The 20,440-nt window shown below is 38.9% G+C and overlaps 1 protein-coding gene across 1 annotated transcript in view; it reads right to left on the minus strand.

The window, feature by feature from the left end:
• Positions 1–18,683, minus strand: part of gfra2b (GDNF family receptor alpha 2b) — a 96,236-nt gene extending 77,553 nt beyond the window's left edge. The window contains exons 1-2 of the mRNA XM_007228839.4: positions 17,944–18,683; positions 11,781–12,095 (exon numbers count right to left, since the gene is read on the minus strand). Coding sequence (XP_007228901.2) covers positions 11,781–12,095; positions 17,944–17,983 — 355 coding nt within the window. The 5' untranslated portion in view covers positions 17,984–18,683. The remainder of the gene's footprint in view (positions 1–11,780; positions 12,096–17,943) is intronic.
• Positions 18,684–20,440: the final 1,757 nt, after the last annotated feature.

The following is a 20,440-nucleotide window of genomic DNA, read 5'->3' on the forward strand; positions in this document are numbered from 1 at the left end:
GCGGACGTAAAAGCGGGTAAGACAGACTTTAATATGTAACAAATAAATAAACAAACAAATAAGGAAATAACGAGAAAATATGAACACATAAACAAACAGGGAAACAAACAAGAGCTAGACTAAACAGAAAATAAACTAACGGGGCTAGGGATATATACAAGGGATGAATACATAAATATATACAGGTGTAAATAAGGAAACAGACAGGAAATAAACGTGACAGGAAATATATGTGAAATAACTAGAAATAAACAAGAAATGAACGGAGCTTAATGAAAACCGTGAACAAACTATAGCAAACGTGGCGAGACAAACGACAGGTGGAAGGTGCAAAGACCAACAGCAAACATAGACTAAAAGGTACTATTTATACTAACATGAAACAATGAACACCTGGGGAAAGGGCGGAGCTACAAATTACAGACACGTGACGGAAAAATACTGGGGAAACACACTAGGAAACGCAGAAACATAGGGGAACAGAGCGAGGTCGTGACAGGTTTAATGGCTTGTGATCATCCATCTTCCTCTTGATTATATTCTAGAGATTTTCAAAATAAAAGAAACCATTTTTTAAGTGTTTTTTATTTTTTCTAGAGCTGTATAAAATACAAAAAATACATAAATAAAGACTAGTCACTGACAGCAGGTGTGCTATGCTTTAAAAAAAGTTTGAACTGATTTTATTTAATTATTTAACTCTGACCAATAATTTCACTGAACACTTGACTGCTTAAAACACAACATCACTTTTTGCAGTGTAAGAACAGTTAGAGAACAGTCGATGTTTTTGATATGCAGCTCATCCTGTATTGTGTTCTTTGTGTATTTGTGTATTTTTTTACACTCCAGCAGATTTCCCTCATTTGTAGCGTTTACGGATGTCCACCGTCCAAACGCCGGAGTGCTGTTCCCAGTCCTGCTGTAATGGGAGTCCGTCTGGACGCCGCGCCACTGAACGCTGGCCTACTTGGCATGTCGAGGCTGTCTCTCTCTCTCTCTCCTTCTCTCTCTCTCTTTCTCTCTCTCTCTCTCTCTCTCTCTCTCAGTGACTCCACAGAGCGGCGTTTAAGGAGTCGCCCAGAAGCTCGCTTTGCTTAGCGAGACGCTTTATTCTCGGTGGCCAAATGCAACATAATCCCCTAATTAACACGGACAGCTGAAAATAAAGATTTGCATAGGCACGAGCGGGCCTGCCGGCTGCTCTGAGGATCGCTAATTATATAATCGGGCTGGGTAGCTGCTCCCGCAGACATAGGAGTTTTATAGGAGCAGGAAGCTCCGCCCCCGAGGCGGGGAAAGATGTTAATTCTATTGGTGTGGACCTAGAGCGTGGGAGTGGGGATTCTAGACTAAACATTTACTTTTAACACTCCTGTTATGTTCATTTGTTAGGAACACTGAACAAAAATGATGAGTAAAATTTACTCAAAAAAGTTTCGCAACTTTCTGCATTTGCTTTTTTTTAAAGTAAATTTAATTTCAGATAAATTGAAGTAACTTCAACTCGGTTTCAAGACTTAAATGTTACATAGAGTAAATAAGTGAACTGAACTTCAGTCAATCCTTTCTTTTAATAAACTTTACTTCATTTATTTTTGCTGAATTAATCCTTTCTTTTAGTAACTTTTACTTAATTTCTGCATACAATATTACATAATTAAAATGACTTACTTTATACAATATTTCTCAAATAATTTATGTTAATATTTTTAGTTAAAACACACATATTACACTGTATATTGTATACTAAAAATAATGTATTACATGGCATCCATGTGTTGAGACAGTGAGACATTTTTGAGATTATGTAAATATTTAAATGTGTGTTTTAACTAAAATTATATATAATAATATTGTGGAAATATATTATACATGTAGACTGGTATTGGAAATATTGATTAAGCTACACCTTCTCATTCAACGTTTTTTTTCTTTCTTTCTTTCTTTCTTTCTTTCTTTCTTTCTTTAATTTATTGTCTACATCCCAAGTAAAGTCACATTGTGATGCTCTTTGCTATCTTACACCCCACCAACAGTCCATTTTCACACCTTCTACCTTCCTAATACCTAACAGCAACAGGGCTTCTGAATATATTTACACTGATGGGTGTGGTGATCTGGAAATGAGGTGTGTTCAGGTACATTTCTGGCATATTGCTGGTGTACCTTGGTAACAAAAAACCTAGACGGACGTCAACAGTCAGACGTTCATCGCTATCTTGGCAACACAGGCTCACCACATGTACACCCCTGCTTTTTACACACACAGCAGCACACACCCAACTTTTACATCAACAATAAACAGAATAATAATAATAATTACATCTCTGCTGAGAAGCGTTGGACACGTCCAGATAGCTGCGCCATTAAAATAGCAATCCGCCAAAAATGTCAAAGCGTACATGGATCTTAAAGGGAATGATGAGCAAGGGACACGCTGATTGGTTTATTTTACATTATGCCCAAAATTAACCACACTCATGATTCATTAAGAAAATTAGTTCATGCCTTTTGCACTGTGCTTTAGCTGTGCAAGGTGTACTTTTCCCACCGTTCCGATAGCAAACACACACTGACACGCCCTGAATCAAGCTGCATGATGCATGGTTGGTGACTTGCCTACAGTAAATGCTGCATTTAATAACAAGGTTGCGTCCAAAGTCCTGCGTTAACTGAAATCTAATTAAGACAGAATTCTGCTTTTCTGAAAGAGTTGTAGAACTCTTGGTTCTGACTCTAAATCTCTAAACTGTGCTGGACTCAGGCCCTCGCTTCTCCACCCCTGCTGTAGCATCAGTATTAAAAATAAGCTCGCTGCTATTGGTGAGAAAATTGCAGCAAGTTAAAGAGCTCTTGACCAGAAATATCCCTCGCTAACGTTGTTCTAACACTCTGCGGCGCTTCATGCTCGGCTTGTTAGCAGGATGTGTAATTGGTGTCAAGAGGTGAGACCATAATGGGGACACACTGAAAAAAAACACCACGGTTCGACTGAAACCAGCAGATTTATCATAATACCAGCATCTCTGAATTAATATCAGCAGATTTAAAATAGTACCAGCATTTGTTATTATTTTGAACAATTATGTCAGCAGCGTAGAAGTAATTTATAATGAGGTTTATAATAATATCAGAATATACAGTTGCACAACAATACTCACAACAATAGACAAACACAGTCTGCTTAAACTAATACCACAAAAAAAAAAAAAAAAAAATATATATATATATATATATATATATATATATATATATATATATATTTGCATGGTTTTATTGAACACAACATGTTAACATTCATAGTGAGGGGGAAAAAAGTATGCGAACCCCTCGGCTAATGACTTTTTTAAGAGCTAATTGGAGCCAAAAACACACTCCAGTTTTGAGTTTGCTGTTCTTAAGAAGCATTGCTTGATGTGAATCATGCCTCGCACAAAAGATCAAGCTCTCAGAAGACCTACGTTCAAGAATTGTTTACTTGCATGAAGCTGGAAAGGTTTTACAAAAGCATCTCCAAAAGCCTTGATGTTCATTTGTCCACAGGAAGGCAGACGGTCTACAAATGGAGAAAGTTCAGCACTGTTGGCGTTCAGCACTCTCTCTAGGCGTAGTAAAGTCCTGTAAAGATGACTGCAAGAGCACAGAACAGAATGATCAATGAGGTGAGGAAGAATCCTAGAGTGTCGGCTGAAGACTTACAGAAATATCTGGCACTTGCTAACATTTCTGTTGACAAAAAAAAAAAAAACACATTGCTGCACGGCTGAAGTTTGCAAAAGAGCACCTGGATGTTCCACAGCACTACTGGCTAAATATACTGTGGACAGATGAAACCAAAATTGAGTTTTAGTTTTTAAGAAACACACAATGTTATGTGTGCTATATGTGAAGAAAAAAGGCCCAGCAGCACACCATCATCAAAACATCATCCCAACTGTGAAACATGGTGGAGGGGGCATCATGATTTGGGGCTGCTTTGCTGCCTCAGGATCTGGACGGATTGCCGTCATCAACAGAAAATGAATTCCTTAAAGTTAACCAAGACATTTTGCAGGAAAACTTAAGACCATCTGTCCGCCAACTGAAGCTCAACATAGGCTGGATGATGCAACAGGACAATGACCCAAAACATAGTAAAAGTAAATCAATCAAATGGTATACTTTTTTTTGTTGTTATAATAGCAAAGACTCACTGAACCGCCATAAATCAATCTGTACGGTTCATGGCTTGCCTACAGATCACTAAAACAAGAGCCTGATTTCTTGCCTGTTCAGTTGGTGCTGCTCGTTTCCAGTAATATTTCAATGCTATTTCTTTAGCTTTCTTTCTGCAGCATGCACCTCTCATTACCATTTTTTATAAGCACAGAAATGACTGTGCTCGTGTTTTTAATTGTAAGAAAATTAGCGAACGTGATTAACGTCTCCAAACGAGTTTGATAATAGTAGCATCCATTAGTCCGCCATTACTTTAGAGCAGTCATTAAGCTTTCAAACAATCACCCGGACAGCCATGATTATTGTTATTATTTCCATTAGTATTTCTGCCCGTGTCTCTCAGTGTTACAGGCTCAGCGTGGACATAAAATGACGGGACGCTCTGTACCGGCCGCACTGTGTGCTCTGAAGCTAAATATTAAAGCTTAGTTAAAGTAAATGGAGTCTATGGGGAGCTGAGGCTGTCTGATGAGTCTCGGGCTGTATTCTCCTATTCAGCCTAATTTTCTCTTTTGCCCTGAATAGTCAATTGAATTTCTCAGTGTGCAGAATACAAAACAACATCCAATCAAAACATCCTAATTACAAAACATCTACTATTGTATTTTTCATTTAAGGAGTTTTAATTACAACATAGTGGGCTTACATTATAAAGTAGCTGTCCAACGTCTTTCACAGTCATTATATACAGACGTTAAATACAGCTCAAGAAAAAATGAAGAGAGCACTGAATCAGGTTCTCTGATTTTGCTATTTATAGGTATATGTTTGAGTAAAATAAACATTGCTATTTTATTCTATAAACTACAAACAACATTTCTCCCAAATTCCAAATAAAAATATTGTCATTTAGAGCATTTATTTGCAGAAAATGAGAAATGTCTGAAATAACAAAAAAGATGCAGAGCTTTCAGACCTCAAATAATGCAAAGAAAACAAGTTCATATTCATAAAGTTTTAAGAGTTCAGAAATCAATATTTGGTGAAATAACCCTGTTTTCATGCATCGTGGCATGTTCTCCTTCACCAGTCTTACACACTGCTTTTGGATAACTTTATGGCACCCCTGGTGCGAAAATTCAAGCAGTTCAGTTTGGTTTGATGGCTTGTGATCATCCATCTTCCTCTTGATTTTATTCCAGAGGTTTTCAATTTGGTCAAATCAAAGAAACCCATAATTTTTAAGTGCTCTCTTATTTTTTTTCAGAGCTGTATATGTAGTGACTGTCCATTGTACAATTACTGTCCATTGATGTTCATTATAAAGCAACTGACAACTGATTTCTTGTCCATTGACTTGCCCCTGTGATATGAAACAACTGCCCACTGATTTTCATTAGAAAATCCGGCCCATTCATTTCAATGAAAAAGCACTTCCACTAAAAATGACTTTCAATCCATTATAAAACAACTGTGCATTGCCTTCTGTATCAAGCAGCTACCCAATTACTTCCATTGTAAAGGAATTGCCTGTATTGATACCATTTGTAATGGTAAAAACGGTCCATTGACCTTCATTAAAAAGGAACTGTGAATTGACATCCATTAGTAAAGAACTAACAGTTGAATTCCATTATAAAGGGTTCGCCCATTGACATCCCATCCATTATTAAGGAACTGTCTAATGGCTTCCCTTATAAAGGAACATCCAATTGACTCCCACATTAAAGTAACTACCCAATAATCTAGAGTTTAAAGGAACTGTTCACTGAGCCTAACTAGCTTGTGATTAGCTGTATATCCCTGAATTATAAGCTACTGTCCATTCACTTTACTTATTGAGAAACTTTCAAACTTTCAATTGACTTCCATTATAAAGAAACTGATGCTTGTCTTTACTTGTAAAAAATCTGGCTTCTGAAATGGTGTATCTACAGTATCTCTACAGTATAAAGTAACTGTTCATTGACTTCCAGCAGGTTTCTGAGCACAGTTGGAGATGGAGTTGGAGGTGTGGAAGGTGGAAGAGCTCTGGAGTAATTCTATAAATATGGATTTTCACTAAACAATGAAAAAACAGCAGCCGAATCTTAAATCTTCTTGACAGTTCTCTGGTTTCTGACAGCTCGTCCGGTTCCGTCCGTTCTGGTCCGGTAATCCTGCACACCTGACCGCTCTCTTTCCCTCTCTATCTTTCTCTCTCTCCCTGTCTATCTCACTCTCTCTCTGCCCGCGGACGGAGACGGACAAAACTAAAACCATCCGGTCTATAAACCCGACTGCAGACGGAGTGAGAGCACTCCTGTCTGCACCCTGGAGTGAATACGGCAGCTGAAGCGTAGAAAAAAGAGAAAAAGTGAGAGTGAGAGAGATAGAAAGAGGTATAGAGAGAGGTAGAAAGAGGTATAGAGAGAGATGTAGAGAGATAGAGAGAGGGGTAGTAAAAGGAAAGAGGTAGAGAGAGAGATAAAGAGAGGTAGAGAGAAAGTTAGAGAGAGGTAGAGGAAGATATAGAGGTAAAGAGAGGTAGAAGTAGAGACTGAGGTAGAGAGAGAGGTAGAGAGAGAGTTATAGAGGTAAAGAGAGGTAGAAGTAGAGATTTAGGTAGAGAGAGAGAGGTAGAGATATAGAGGTAGAAAGAGATAGAGGTAGGGAGAGAGAAAGGTGGAGAGAGAGAGGTATAGAAAGAGGTATAAAGAGATAGAGAGGTAGAGCCAGAAATGTATATATAGAGAGAGAGATAGAGAGAAAGTTAGATAGAGGTAGAGAGATAGAGGTAGAAAGAGAGGTAGAGATAGAAAGATTTAGTAAAAGGAAAGAGGTAGAGAGAGAAAGGTAGAGGGGGAGATAAAGAGAGGTAGAGAGAAAGTTAGAGAGAGGTAGAGAGAGAGAGAGAGTTATAGAGGTAAAGAGAGGTAGAAGCAGAGACTAAGGTAGAGAGAGAGGTAGAGCCAGAAAGGTATAAAGAGAGGTATAGACAGAGATAGGTAGGGAGAAAGGAAGAGAGATAAGTAGAGAGAGAGATGTAGTCTATTAGTTTCTAATAAACTGTCTATTAGTTTTTCTATCCATCCATCCATCCATCCATCCATCCATCCACCCTTCCATCAAAGTTTATGTCTGTCTGTCCTGCTATCTATTTGTCTGCAGAACAAATGAACAAAAGAATAGATGAAACACTTGCTCTTCCTTTTCTGTGGTGGTCCTGATGAGTGCCAGTTTCATCCGAATATATTTAATAATCAATCTGCCCACCTGCACTCCCATCCCTCTTTTTTCATTTATCTAGCATTGTCTTTCTTTTTTACTCTGTCTATCGACATTATTTCTTTCACTCTATATGAATCCATCCATCACAGACACAGAGTTTATATTGTTTATACAGGTTATACAGGTACGGCTACTTTAGAAAGTCTAAAAAAAAAAGTTTTATACGACAGCGATAAAGTGCTTTTTATCTTCTCAAGGACTGTCTTACACATTCTACACACACACACTCTATACACACACACACACACACACACACAGAGTTACAGGCGTAAACCCCTTTAGCGGGTCTGTCCCGCTCTGTGTCCGGCGCTGTGTTTGTATTTATTCAGCAGAGAAAATCCCAGCCTGCCTCGTCAGACAGAAGCGAGGGAAGATAAACGAGTGATGAGGCTGCTGCCCGGATTTCTCCTGTAAGCCTGTAGACTGGGCCGACTGTGTGTGTGTGTATAGTGTATAATGTGTGTGTTCAGTAGGTTTGATTTAGTTCTGTCGGGCTGTATTTACCGCGGCTGCTCCACTCCACACGGACCAGTACTGTTTCCTGTGGCTGGTTTCTAGAGGAAAACATGCTAATGAGGGGGCGGAGCCAGTGCTGCACAAGTCAGATGAAATATTGGATACAGATCACAGAACCACCTGATCAATCAGTAAATGTTGTCATATGGAATGAAATTGACCTTCTGAACTGATATACTGTAATTGATAATTAGAACATTACTGTAGCTGATACTGCTAGTAATAGTGTGCAAGGCACGTCACAATGCTCATTGCTATCTTACACCCCACCAACAGTCTATTTTCACACTTTCCAAATGCCTTGTTTAAATAGCAGCAGTGCTTCTGAATATATCTACACTGATGGTGTAGCTGTTGGTGGTCTGAAAATGGTGTGTGTTCAGGCAACCTAGTAGACAGATGTCAACAGTCAGACATCAGTCATATAATGTGTATAATATCTGTGTGTGTGCGTGAGTGTGTATTGTGTGTTTGTATATATATATATATATATATATATGTGTGTGTGTGTGTGTGCAATGCATGCTAGACAGTTGACATCCCAGGTGATTGCTATTGTGTGGATATGGTGGTTGCTAGGGTGTTGCTGTGTGGTCACTAATGTAAAACTGTTTTTGCTAAGTGGTTGATATGGTTTTGCTACTGTACATGTGTCGTGGGTGGATGCTGTAGTGTTGCTAGGTGATTGTTATTGTTTTGTGGTTGCTGTGGTGTTCCCAGTGGTTGCTATGGTGTTGCTAAGTGATTGCTATTTTAATCTCTAAGGTGGCAGGTTACGACATGTCACATTCTCAGGGAATCAACTTTCTGCAGAATATCATCTGTGGTTGATATGGTTTTTCTACTTCATACAGTCATATGAAAAAGTTTGGACACCCCTATTAATCTTAATCATTTTTAGTTGTAAATATTTGGGTGTTTGCAACAGCCATTTCAGTTTGATATATCTAATAACTGATGGACACAGTAATATTTCAGGATTGAAATGAGGTTTATTGTACTAACAGAAAATGTGCAATATGCATGAAACCAAAATTTGACCGGTGCAAAAGTATGGGCACCCTTATCATTTTATTGATTTGAATACTCCTAACTACTTTTTACTGACTTACTGAAGCACAAAATTGGTTTGATAACCTCATTGAGGTTTGAACTTCATAGCCTGGTGTATCCAATCATGAGAAAAGGTATTTAAGGTGGCCAATTGCAAGTTGTTCTCCTATTTGAATCTCCTCTGAAGAGTGGCATCATGGGCTCATCAAAACAACTCTCAAATGATCTAAAAACAAAGATTGTTCAACATAGTTGTTCAGGGGAAGGATACAAAAAGTTGTCACAGAGATTTAACCTGTCAGTTTCCACCGTGAGGAACATAGTAAGGAAATGGAAGACCACAGGGACAGTTCTTGTTAAGCTCAGAAGTGGCAGGCCAAGAAAAATATCAGAAATCCACAGACCACCTCCAAAGAGCTGCAGCATCATCTTGCTGCAGATGGTGTCACTGTGCACTTTGCACAAGGAGAAGCTGTATGGGAGAGTGATGTGAAAGAAGCCATTTCTGCAAGCACGCCACAAACAGAGTCACCTGAGGTATGCAAAGCACATTTCTGCAAGAGCACACCTTTCTGCAAAAGCACATCTCAGGCGACTCTGTTTGTGGCGTGCTTGCAGAAATGGCTTCTTTCGCATCACTCTCCCATACTATGGTGGTGCTACGTGATTGCTATAATAATCTCTCTAATGTGGCAGGTTACGACGTGCCACCTTCTCGGGGAATCAACTTTCTGCAGAATCTCATGCACTGCCATGAAAGCACACTTTGTGTGTGAGTATAGTGTGTGTGTGTGTGTGTGTGTGTGTGTGTGTGTTTTACCTTAGCAGGCAGTTAGCACACCTGGCAGTCCACAATGCCTCATTGAAATAGCCGGGCTGAGCGCGGCAGGGCTGTAAAAGCTCTCCCTGATTAGCCGCATCAATAGGACTATTTGTTGGCGTTCCTTCGGCTCTGCCAAATCAGACGGGTTATAATTCAGCTGCTTTATATAAAAAAACAGCGCAAATCCTCTAATGATTCCCCAACACGCTCAAACACCAAGCATCTCAGAGCTACATCACAGCGGCCTTGAAATGTATACACTTACTCAAACACACACACACATACTGTATATACACACACATATATATATACAGCTCCAGAACCAATCGAGAGACCACTTAATCAAAATATTCAGTTTGGTATTTAAACTGTCTCTGTCTGTTTTTTTTTTTTTTTAATTTAGAGCATTTATTTACATGATTTTTAATCACAGCTTTCATGAATCTCAGCATGTTGATGTTCTGCATGTTCTCCTCCACCAGTCTTACACACTGCTTTTGGGTGATCTTTTGCCACTGTAAGACTTGTAGAGGAGAGCATGCCAATAGGCATGAAAGCTGTGATTAAAAATCAGGGTTATTCCACCAATTACTGATTTCTGTACTTTAAAAGGTTTATAGGGAGTTGCCAAGTGGTTGCTGTGTTTACCGCATGTGGTAAATTGGGGTTGCTAGGTGGTTGCTAGGGTGTTGCTATGCAGTTGCTACAGTATCCCAGGAGCTTGCAGCTGTGTTGTTAGGGTGAATCTCTTTGTCTGAGCCTGTTTTGCTAGGTGGATGCAAGGTGGTTCGTATGGATTCGCAATATGGTTGTTGTGGTGTTGCTCTTTGGTTGCTAGGTGGCTTCTATGCCCCCATACAGTCTGAGAAGAATGCACATAAGCTTCCATTGCTTGTTACATACAAGGCTACATTAGCCTTATAGCTCCAGTGTAGAACTTAATAAAAAAACTTCTGACATCAAACCTGACTTGACAGACTGACTACAGAGAAGATCAACTATGTGGAAATGTTTTTGCTAGGTGGTTACTAGGGTGTCGCTTTGGTGTTGCCATGCAGTTGCTAAAATATCCCGGGAGATTGCAATTTCATGGTTAAGGTAACTAACTATTCTGATCCTGTTTTGCCAGGGGCATGCAAGATGGTTGCTATGGATTGGCAATATGGTTGTTGTGATGTTGCTATGTGGTTGCTAGGTAGCTGCTATGCCCCCATACAGTCTAAGAAGAGTGTACATAAGCTTCTATTGTTTGTTACCTACATTAGCCTCATAGCTTTAGTGTAGAACAGTGTAATAAAAAACAATCTTCAGACACCAAATATGACTTAACTGACTACAAAGAAGTTACAAGTGTTAAAGTGTTTTTCTAGGTTGTTGCTAGGTTGTTGCTAGGCAGTTGCTACAGCATCCCAGGAGATTGCAATTGCATGGTTAAGGTGGATAACTTGTCTGAACCTGTGTTTGCTAGATGGATGCAAGGTGGATGCTATGAATACGAAATATTGTTGTTGTGATGTTGCTATGTGGTTGCTAGGTGGCTGCTATGCCTCAATACAGTCTGAGAAGGATGTACATAAGCTTCCATTGCATGTTAGCTACATTAGCCTCCTAGCTACAGTGCACAACTAAAAGAGCAGTCTTCTGACACCAAACCTGACTAGAAAGACCGACTACAGAGAAGATCAACTGTGTGGAAATGTTTTTGCTAGGTGGTTACTAGGGGGTTGCTAGGGTGTTGCTATGTGGTTGTTGTGCTGTTGCTATGGTTGCTAGGTGGCTGCTATGCCTCCATACAGTCTGAGAAGAGTGTACATACGCTTCCATTGCTTGTTAGCTACATTAGCCTCATAGCTCCAGTGCACAACTAATGGAACAAACTAATGAAAAGCTCAAGATCAACTGTCTCAAACTATCGCTTTAATCCCGGCAGCCCAGCCGTTACCCCGGAGTCTCTTACCTTCGTTCAGACCCATGTGGATGCTCCAGTAGCTCTGCAGACACTGCAGCTCCTTCTTCATGCCCCTCTTGCAGCGGCAGTCGTACAGCGGGCTGTCCTGCAGGACCTCCAGCGCAGCCTGGCACTCCTTGTTGGCCAGCATGGTGGTCCTGTCCCGGCCCACCAGGCACTGGCGCATGATGCGGAAGCGGGAGCTGCACTGGGGGTTCTGGTTGCACATCTCACTCGCCCGCAGGCAGTCCATCGGAGCCCGCCAGCCCTGAGCGTCCAGCCCAGACAGACTGGAGGAGCCCACCATGGAGCCCACTGCATCATCTGGAGGAGATCAGAGCAAGAGTTAGACTGGAGACCAACAGCAGAATTTAAAATAATATTTAGTTCAGTTCAGTTTAGATTAGTTTAGCTCGATATAGTTTAGTTCGATTTGGTTTGGTTTGGTTCAACTCGGTTCAGTTCAGTTTAGTTTAGTTTAGTTTAGATTAGTTTAGCTCGGTTTAGTTTAGTTCAGTTTACTTTAGCATGGTTTAGCTTAGTTACGTTTAGTTTAGTTCGGTTCGGTTCAGTTTATTTTAGTTCAGTTCTGTTTGGTTCAGTTCAGTTTAGATTAGTTTAGCTCGATTTACTGTAGTTCGATTTGGTTTGGTTTGATTTGGTTTGGTTTGGTTTGGGTTTGGGTCAGTTCAGTTCGGTTCAATTCAGTTTAGTTTAGTTTAGTTTAGTTCAGTTTAGTTTAGTTTAGTTTAGCTCAGTTTAGTTTAGTTTAGTTTAGTTTAGTTTAGTTTAGTTTAGTTCAATTCTGTTTGGTTCAGTTCAGTTTAGTTTAGTTTAGTTCAGTTTAGTTTAGCTCAGTTTAGTTTAGTTCAGTTTAGTTTAGCTTGGTTTAGTTTAGTTTACTTTAGCACAGTTTAGCTTAGTTCAGTTTAGTTTAGTTCAGTTCAGTTCAGTTCCGTTCGGTTTAGTTCAGTTTAGTTTAGTTCAGTTTAGTTTAGCTTGGTTTAGTTTAGTTTACTTTAGCACAGTTTAGCTTAGTTCAGTTTAGTTTAGTTCAGTTCAGTTCAGTTCCGTTCGGTTTAGTCCAGTTTAGTTTAGTTTGGTTTTGTTTAGTTTACTTCAGTTTAGGTTGGTTTAGTTTGGTTCTGTTTTGTTCAGTTCAGTTTAGTTTAGTTTAGTTTATTTCAGTTCAGTTTTGCTCAGTTTAGTTTGCTTTAGTTCAGTTCAGTTCTGTATAGTTCAGTTCAGCTCAGTTTCCTTTTGTACAGATCTGTTCGGTTCGGTTCAAATCGGTTTAGTCGAGTTCAGTTTAGTTTAGTTCAGTTTAGTTTAGTTCGGTTTAGTTGAGTTTGGTTCAGTTCAGTTCAGTTTAGGTTAGTTCAGTTTAGCTGAATATAATGGACCATCCAAGTAAAGTGATAGTGACCCAAAATTACAAAAATAAATACAAAAAGATATCAAACCATCAATTATATGCTTTAAAATTTGCCACAAATAAATACAAAACAAAGAAGTAGCTAAGATACTAATATTTGCCACAAGCTTAATGTTGAAAATCTACGTATCACCACTGTCAGACAAAACTCAAATCATCCGTCTTATTTTGCTCTTTTACATGATTTTAATCTGAACGTTGATCTTTTATACTGTAGCAGAATGTAGTGATGAATGTTTAAATGGAGAAATGCATTAATATCACTAAAACCCAGAATACAATTGACTTCCATTGAAAGGAAAAAAAAACTTTTTTTCTTACTTGTGTAAAATTGCTGTTTTTGAAGGACTGTGTGTATCGTATTAGCAGGAAGGGGATTACTGTAATTCTAGTTATGATTTATATAGTTTCTGTTTAATATTAAAATCTCCTCTCTAAATGCTGCACAGTTAGGGTCTAGGCCTGATCTCTGTGCAGGAAGCCGATCCTAAATGAGTATTGATTCAGGCGGAGGTGTGTGGAGTAGCCTAAAGCTATCTTCCAGTAAAAGTGCTGCTCCTGCAGTGAAATACTGACGCCAGTAAAAATGAAAGTTTCCAGAAAAGCAGCTCCAGCTGAAGAACAAAGCTCTGCTAAGTGCTGAAGTTCTGAGAAACGTCTGGACCTGAAGTAAAGCTTCTTCTTCTTTAGTCCATCCAGAAATCTCTCAGCTCAGGAAGAACTGGAGTGTTGAGAGTTACGTTCATATAGCAGGTAAAAGTGTCCTAAATCTGATCTTTTATCTGATCTTTATGCTAAATGGCAGAAATGTACTGAATCTGATATTTTCAGATTCGATTTGGCCACATTTATAAGTGGTGTTGAAACAGTGCCTTGCAAAAGTATTCGGCCCCATTAAACTTTTAAGCCTTTTGCCACATTTCAGGGTCCAAACTTAAAGATATTAATTTTTAATTTTTTGTGAAGAAGCAATAAAAAGTGGGACACAATCTTTAAGTGAAACAAACTTTTTTTTTTAATAAAAAACTAAAAAAGTGGGGCGTGCAATATTATTCAGCCCCTTTACATTAATACTTTGTAGCACCAAATTTTGCTGCGATTACAGCTGCAGGTCTCTTGGGGTTTATGTCCATCAGTTTTAGTGAATAAACTCATCAACTGATTCAGACCAAAGAAATATACTACAGGTGTAAAATCCTTCTTAGATAAAGCCTACAGATCCAACTCTCTTCCACTACTAACTCTATTGAAGTTTACATTAACTCTAACTAGCAATTTTCAAATTGTTTCAACTGCTTGTGTAGCCATTCACCCCAGTATATTAGACAAACAGTATATGGATTTATAATTACTTTTTATCATGCGTTTATTTAAGTTGCCTGATTAAAACAGGATGGATCTGTTAGTCTGACTATAGACAGTACCTGTCAAAAGTTTGGACACACCTAAGTGTACTGTTTTTTTTTTCATTATTTTAAAATGTTCTGCATTGTAGATTAATACTAAACTCATCCAAACTATGAAGAAAAACATATGGGATTATTTAGTCAACAAACAAGTGTTAAAGAAACCAGAATATATTTTAGATTTTACATTCTTCAAAGTAGCACCTCTTGCTTAAATAGAGACAGTTTTACACATCTCTGCTGGATTTTCTCAGTCAGCTTTATTTGCAACTGTTTATTTTACGGTGAAATACTGCCAGCTGTGGTTGCCAGATTTTTACCGTAAAATAAAACGGCTGCCATGTAGAAGATATTACAGTATAATTCTTGGCAACCGTTTATTTTACGGTGAAATTCTGGCAACCACAGCTGCTAGTATTTTACAGTAAATTTTAAGTTTTTTTTTACAGTGTATATTTCACATGTTAAAACAATTAAAAGTAAACATTTTTGACAGTTTTTTTTTCATTTATGGTACTTCAATGTTTATTCTACAACAATAAGCTTCTTCTTGCTTTACGGTTTATTACTGTTGCCACTTCACAGTTTTTCACTGTAATTTTCACTGACATTTTTTTGTGGTGTAGAGTCACCTGGAATTCAGGCTTTCAGTTAACAGCTGTGCTGAACTCATCAAGAGTTAATTACTTGAATTTCTTGCTTCTTGATAAAGTGTTTGAGAGCATCAGTTGTAAAGTTGTGAAGAGGTAGAGTTACAGGTATACAGTGAATAGCTCTATTTGAGTAATAGTCCATATTATAGCAAGAAATATAATAAATTAATAAATACAAAATAATAAATATAATAAAATACTAAGTATCCTTAACTGCAGTCACTGCAAAGACCATCAAAAACATTATGATGGTGAACCTTTTATGTTTACTTATGTGTTCCTTCATACTCTGGATCACTTCAGTATTCATTTACTATGTAGGGAAATAAAATAAATAAATACATTGAATGAGAAAATGTGTCCCAACTTTTCACTGCTGGTTGCGGTGGTAATTTGAGTGGTTGCTCAGGTATCCAGTGAGGAAAATTCAATCTGTTGTTATGGTTAAAAACCATATTTATGATCCAGAAGCATCACATAATTGATAATTTCACCAAAGCCTCTAGATACCTTCTATTGTTGCATTCTGTTGTTCAGTGCTGTTTTTACTGTAGAGATTATAGGAGCTGCTCGCGCACAATTGCGCACGTCAAGCAGCCTTAACGTCACTAATTACTAGAGTTTGGAACAAAGCGACATCTATCTGCAGGGCGGGGAACTGCAGCTGCTGCTGCGTGATTAAATTACCGAGCTCGCGCTGAGTGGAAGTGACAATCTTAAGTAGTTTTTTTCCCGCGAGACGTCAAACACAATCCATCCTCACTGGGAAGAAAAGGAGAGTGGAGAGCGCGAGCCTGGCTCTGCTATACCCCTCCTTTATATCCAGCTGAAAGCACGGACAGTCCGCGGGCACGAGCTCGAAACGCACATTTCTAAGTGGAAGTATTGGAAGGACGTCAACGTGAACGTGAGCGTGAACGTGAGCGCGAGCGTTACGCGCAGATTTATAACGATATAAATGTGAGTCATAAACGTGCGCGTTAAGAGTGTTTGGAGTTTCAGCACCGCAGACAGCTCCGCGCGCGCGAGCACAGACAGCACAGAGCGTGCACGAGGAACTTAAAAGTCCTTAAAAAGTATCCATCCGTCCATCCCACGAACCAATCACGTGCATCTAAACCCTGTGGATGAGTAACTTTACGCAATTACTTACGCATAAAATCACGAACTGCACGCGCATTATCAGCACCAGTGTTCACACAGTAAGAGGAGAACAATCAGAGCATTCAGTACAATCATAACACACCCCTCTCAACTCAACTGTTTAATTCTACACAGATTAATTATACAACCGTTTATTTCTACACAGAGTGGCCATATAGTTTTAAATGTGTACATAGCTTGTAGTTTTAATTCGTTTAATTAATCATTTAAAAGTGATAACACATGCAGTCTGAATTCTACAAAGACTTTGTTTAGTCTTTTAAAATTACACAAACAGCCTTTGCATTCATCCAATTCTACACAAAAGAATCATACAAGTATTTAATTCTACGCAGATGCCTGTGCAGTCATTCAATTCTACACAACATAATCATACAGGAGTTTAATTCTACACCTGCTGCCTGTGCAGTCATTAATTTCTAAACAGATTCCCTGTGCAGTCATTCAATTCTACACATACTAATTACGATGTGTTTAATTCTAAACAGACTGCCGGTGCAGTAATTTGATTCTGCAAAGAATAATCATACTAGTATTTAAAATTACACAGACTGCCTGTGCAGTCATTCAGTTCTACATAGTATAATCATGCAGGTGTTTAATTCTACACAGACTGCCTGTGCAGTCATTCAGCTCTACACAGGTTGCCTTTGCAGTCATTCAGCTCTGCACAGATTGCCTGTGCGGTTGTTCAATTCTACACAGACTTGTAGTCATTAAATTCTACACAGACTGACTGTGCCGTCATTTATATACACACACATTGCCTGTGCATTTTTTTATTCAATTCTACACAGACTGCCTGTGCAGTTGTTTAATTCTACACAGACTGCCTGTGTAGTCATTTAAATATACACAGACTGCCTGTGCAGTTGTTCAATTCTACACAGCTTGTCTGTGCTGTTTTTCAATTCTACACAGACTGCCTGTGCAGTTGTTTAATTCTACACAGACTGCCTGTGTAGTCATTTAAATATACACAGACTGCCTGTGCAGTTGTTCAATTCTACACAGCTTGTCTGTGCTGTTTTTCAATTCTACACAGACTGTCTATGCAGTTGTTTAGCTCTACACAGACTGCCTGTGCATTCATTCAATTCTGCATAGATTTCCTGTGCAGTCATTCAGCTCTACACAAATTGCCTGTGCATTCGTTCAGCTCTACACAGACTTCCTGTGCAGTCATTTGATGTGACACAGGTTGTTTATGCAGTCTAAAAAATTTACACAGGCTGCTTGTGCAGTCATATAATTCTACCTATATATCTTGCAATAATTTAATTCTACACAGAATGATAACACAGCCATATAAGTCCACACTGACTGCCCATCCATTAATATAATTGATATAGTCATATGCTCATTTAATTCTACACAGACTGCGTTTGTATTTATGTATTTATTAATTCTGCACATAGAAATGACACAGTTTCACTTCATGCAATCACACACCCAACACACACGTGCTTTAATTCATTTTCCATTATCTCGCACAGACCAGCACAGCTACTCACCCAGTAAGAGGAGGACAGTCAGAGCATTGAGTAGAATCATGATAAATCCCTCAGAACTCCGAACGTTTTAAAGACGCTGTGATCTCCGGACGCGGAGTGAAGCTCCTCAGACGCACATCTCCACTTCCTCAGCGTTCAGCTCCACCAGCGGCTACAATCCAGAGCAGCACTGAGTTACAGAGACCGGAGAAGAACAATTAGGAACGGGTTCTCCAGCAGAACATCCTTTCCTTTTATCCAGAGATCTCCTATCACTTCTTCACGCTTCTGATCCTGAGGTTTCCTCTTGTCTATCCAGGAGCATTCCCACAATTCCAGACCAACTTTCCTTAAAAAAAGATCAAACCTCGGAAAACCAGAGTGGCAGAGTCGGGATGCTCTTTCCCATGCCAGCCTACGAAAAACTGGCTAACTGGTGCTGTGCTGGAATCTTCAGAGACACTTCTGAGACTCACCACACACCCATCCTCACCAGCTCAACCCACAGAACCCAGAAACAGCAGCAGAACCTCCTCCTGCTTCTGTCCTCCTCCAGAAACTCCTCCAGGTGCTCACAGGTGCTCTCAGGTGCTCTATCCAGACTGCTCTGTGTCCCTCCTCAGAGCTGCTGCTGATGCTGTGCTGCTGTCTGTGCTGCTCTCTGCGCTGCTGCTACTGCTGGAGAGTGAGGATGAGAATGAGGAGGATGAGGAGGAGAAAGAAGAAGAGGAGGGGAAGCTCCACTCGCTGTGCCGCGCTGCTGCCGAGCCGCTGCCTCCTCCAGCCCCCACCAATCCCGAGCCGCCTGCACGACTGCGCCGGGTCCGCCTGCACGACTGCGCCGGGTCCGCCTGCAGCAGATCTGCTGACCACCAGCCCGACTCTGACCTTGTGTTTACTGTTAGTTTACCCTGCAGCTGCTGCTGCTGCACCACGCCTCAAACTACTCTAGACCAACATAGAGATATACTCGCTTAATTCTACACCAATAGAGTGATATACACACTTATTTCTACACAAATAGAGTAATATACACGCTTAATTCTACAACAATAGAGTAATATACAAGCTTATTTCAACTCCAATTGAGTGATATACACGCTTAATTCTACACCAATAGAGTGATATACTCACTTAATTCTACACCAATAGAGTGATATACTCACTTAATTCTACACCAATAGAGTGATATACTCACTTAATTCTACACCAATAGAGTGATATACACGCTTAATTCTACACCAATAGAGTGATATTCTCACTTAATTCTAAACCAATGGAGTGATAAACTCGCTTAAATATACACCAATAGAGTAATATACATGCTTAAATCTACACCAATGGAGTGAAATACACGCTTAAATCTACACCAATAGGATGATATTACCAGTAACTCTACACCAATAGAGTGATATTACCAGTAACTCTACACCAATAGACAGATATATTCACTTAATTCTACACCAATAGAGTGATATTACCAATAACTCTACACCAATAGAAAGATATATTTACTTAATTCTATACCAATAGAGTGATATTCTGGCTTAATTCTAAACCAATAGAGTAATATACACACTTAATTATACACCAATAGAGTAATATACATGCTTAATTCTACACCAATAGAGTGATATTCTCGCTTAATTCAATACCAACAGAGTGATATTACCAGTAAGTCTACACCAATAGAGTGATATTCTCACTTAATTCTATACCAACAGAGTAAAATTACCAGTAATTATACACCAATATAGTGATATCCTCGCTTAATTCTTTACCAACAGAGTGAAATTACCAGTAATTCTACACCAATAGAGTGATATTCTCACTTAATTCTATACCAACAGAGTGATATTACCAGTAAATCTACACCAATAGAGTGACATTCTCGCTTAATTATATACCAACAGAGTGATATTACCAGTAATTCTACACCAATAGAGTGATATTCTCGCTTAATTCTATACCAACAGAGTGAAATTACCAGTAATTCTACACCAATAGAGCGATATTACCAGTAATTCTACACCAATAGAGTGATATTCTCGCTTAATTCTAGACCAACAGAGTGATATTACCAGTAATTCTACACCAATAAAGTGATATTCTCGCTTAATTCTATACCAACAGAGTGATATTACCAGTAATTCTACACCAATAGAGTAATATTCTTGCGTAATTCTATACCAACAGAGTGATATTACCAGTAATTCTACACCAATAGAGTGATATTCTCGCACAATTCTACACCAATATAGGAATAATACCCTAATTCTACACCAACAGAGTGATACTTTTGCTTAATTCAATACCAATAGAGTGATATTACCCTTGATTCTAGACATCAATTTTGCACAAACAGGGCAATATTATTACTTAATTCTACACCAACAGAGTGATGATATGCTTAATTCTGCATAAAAAATAGAATTCTCAGTTCTACACAAACTGAGCTTAGCACAAACTGAGAGTAAAACTATCCTTAATTTTACAACAAATAGAGTGATAGTCTTGC

Source organism: Astyanax mexicanus, chromosome 20 (assembly GCF_023375975.1).
Source record: "Astyanax mexicanus isolate ESR-SI-001 chromosome 20, AstMex3_surface, whole genome shotgun sequence".
Taxonomy (NCBI): Eukaryota; Metazoa; Chordata; class Actinopteri; order Characiformes; family Acestrorhamphidae; genus Astyanax; species Astyanax mexicanus.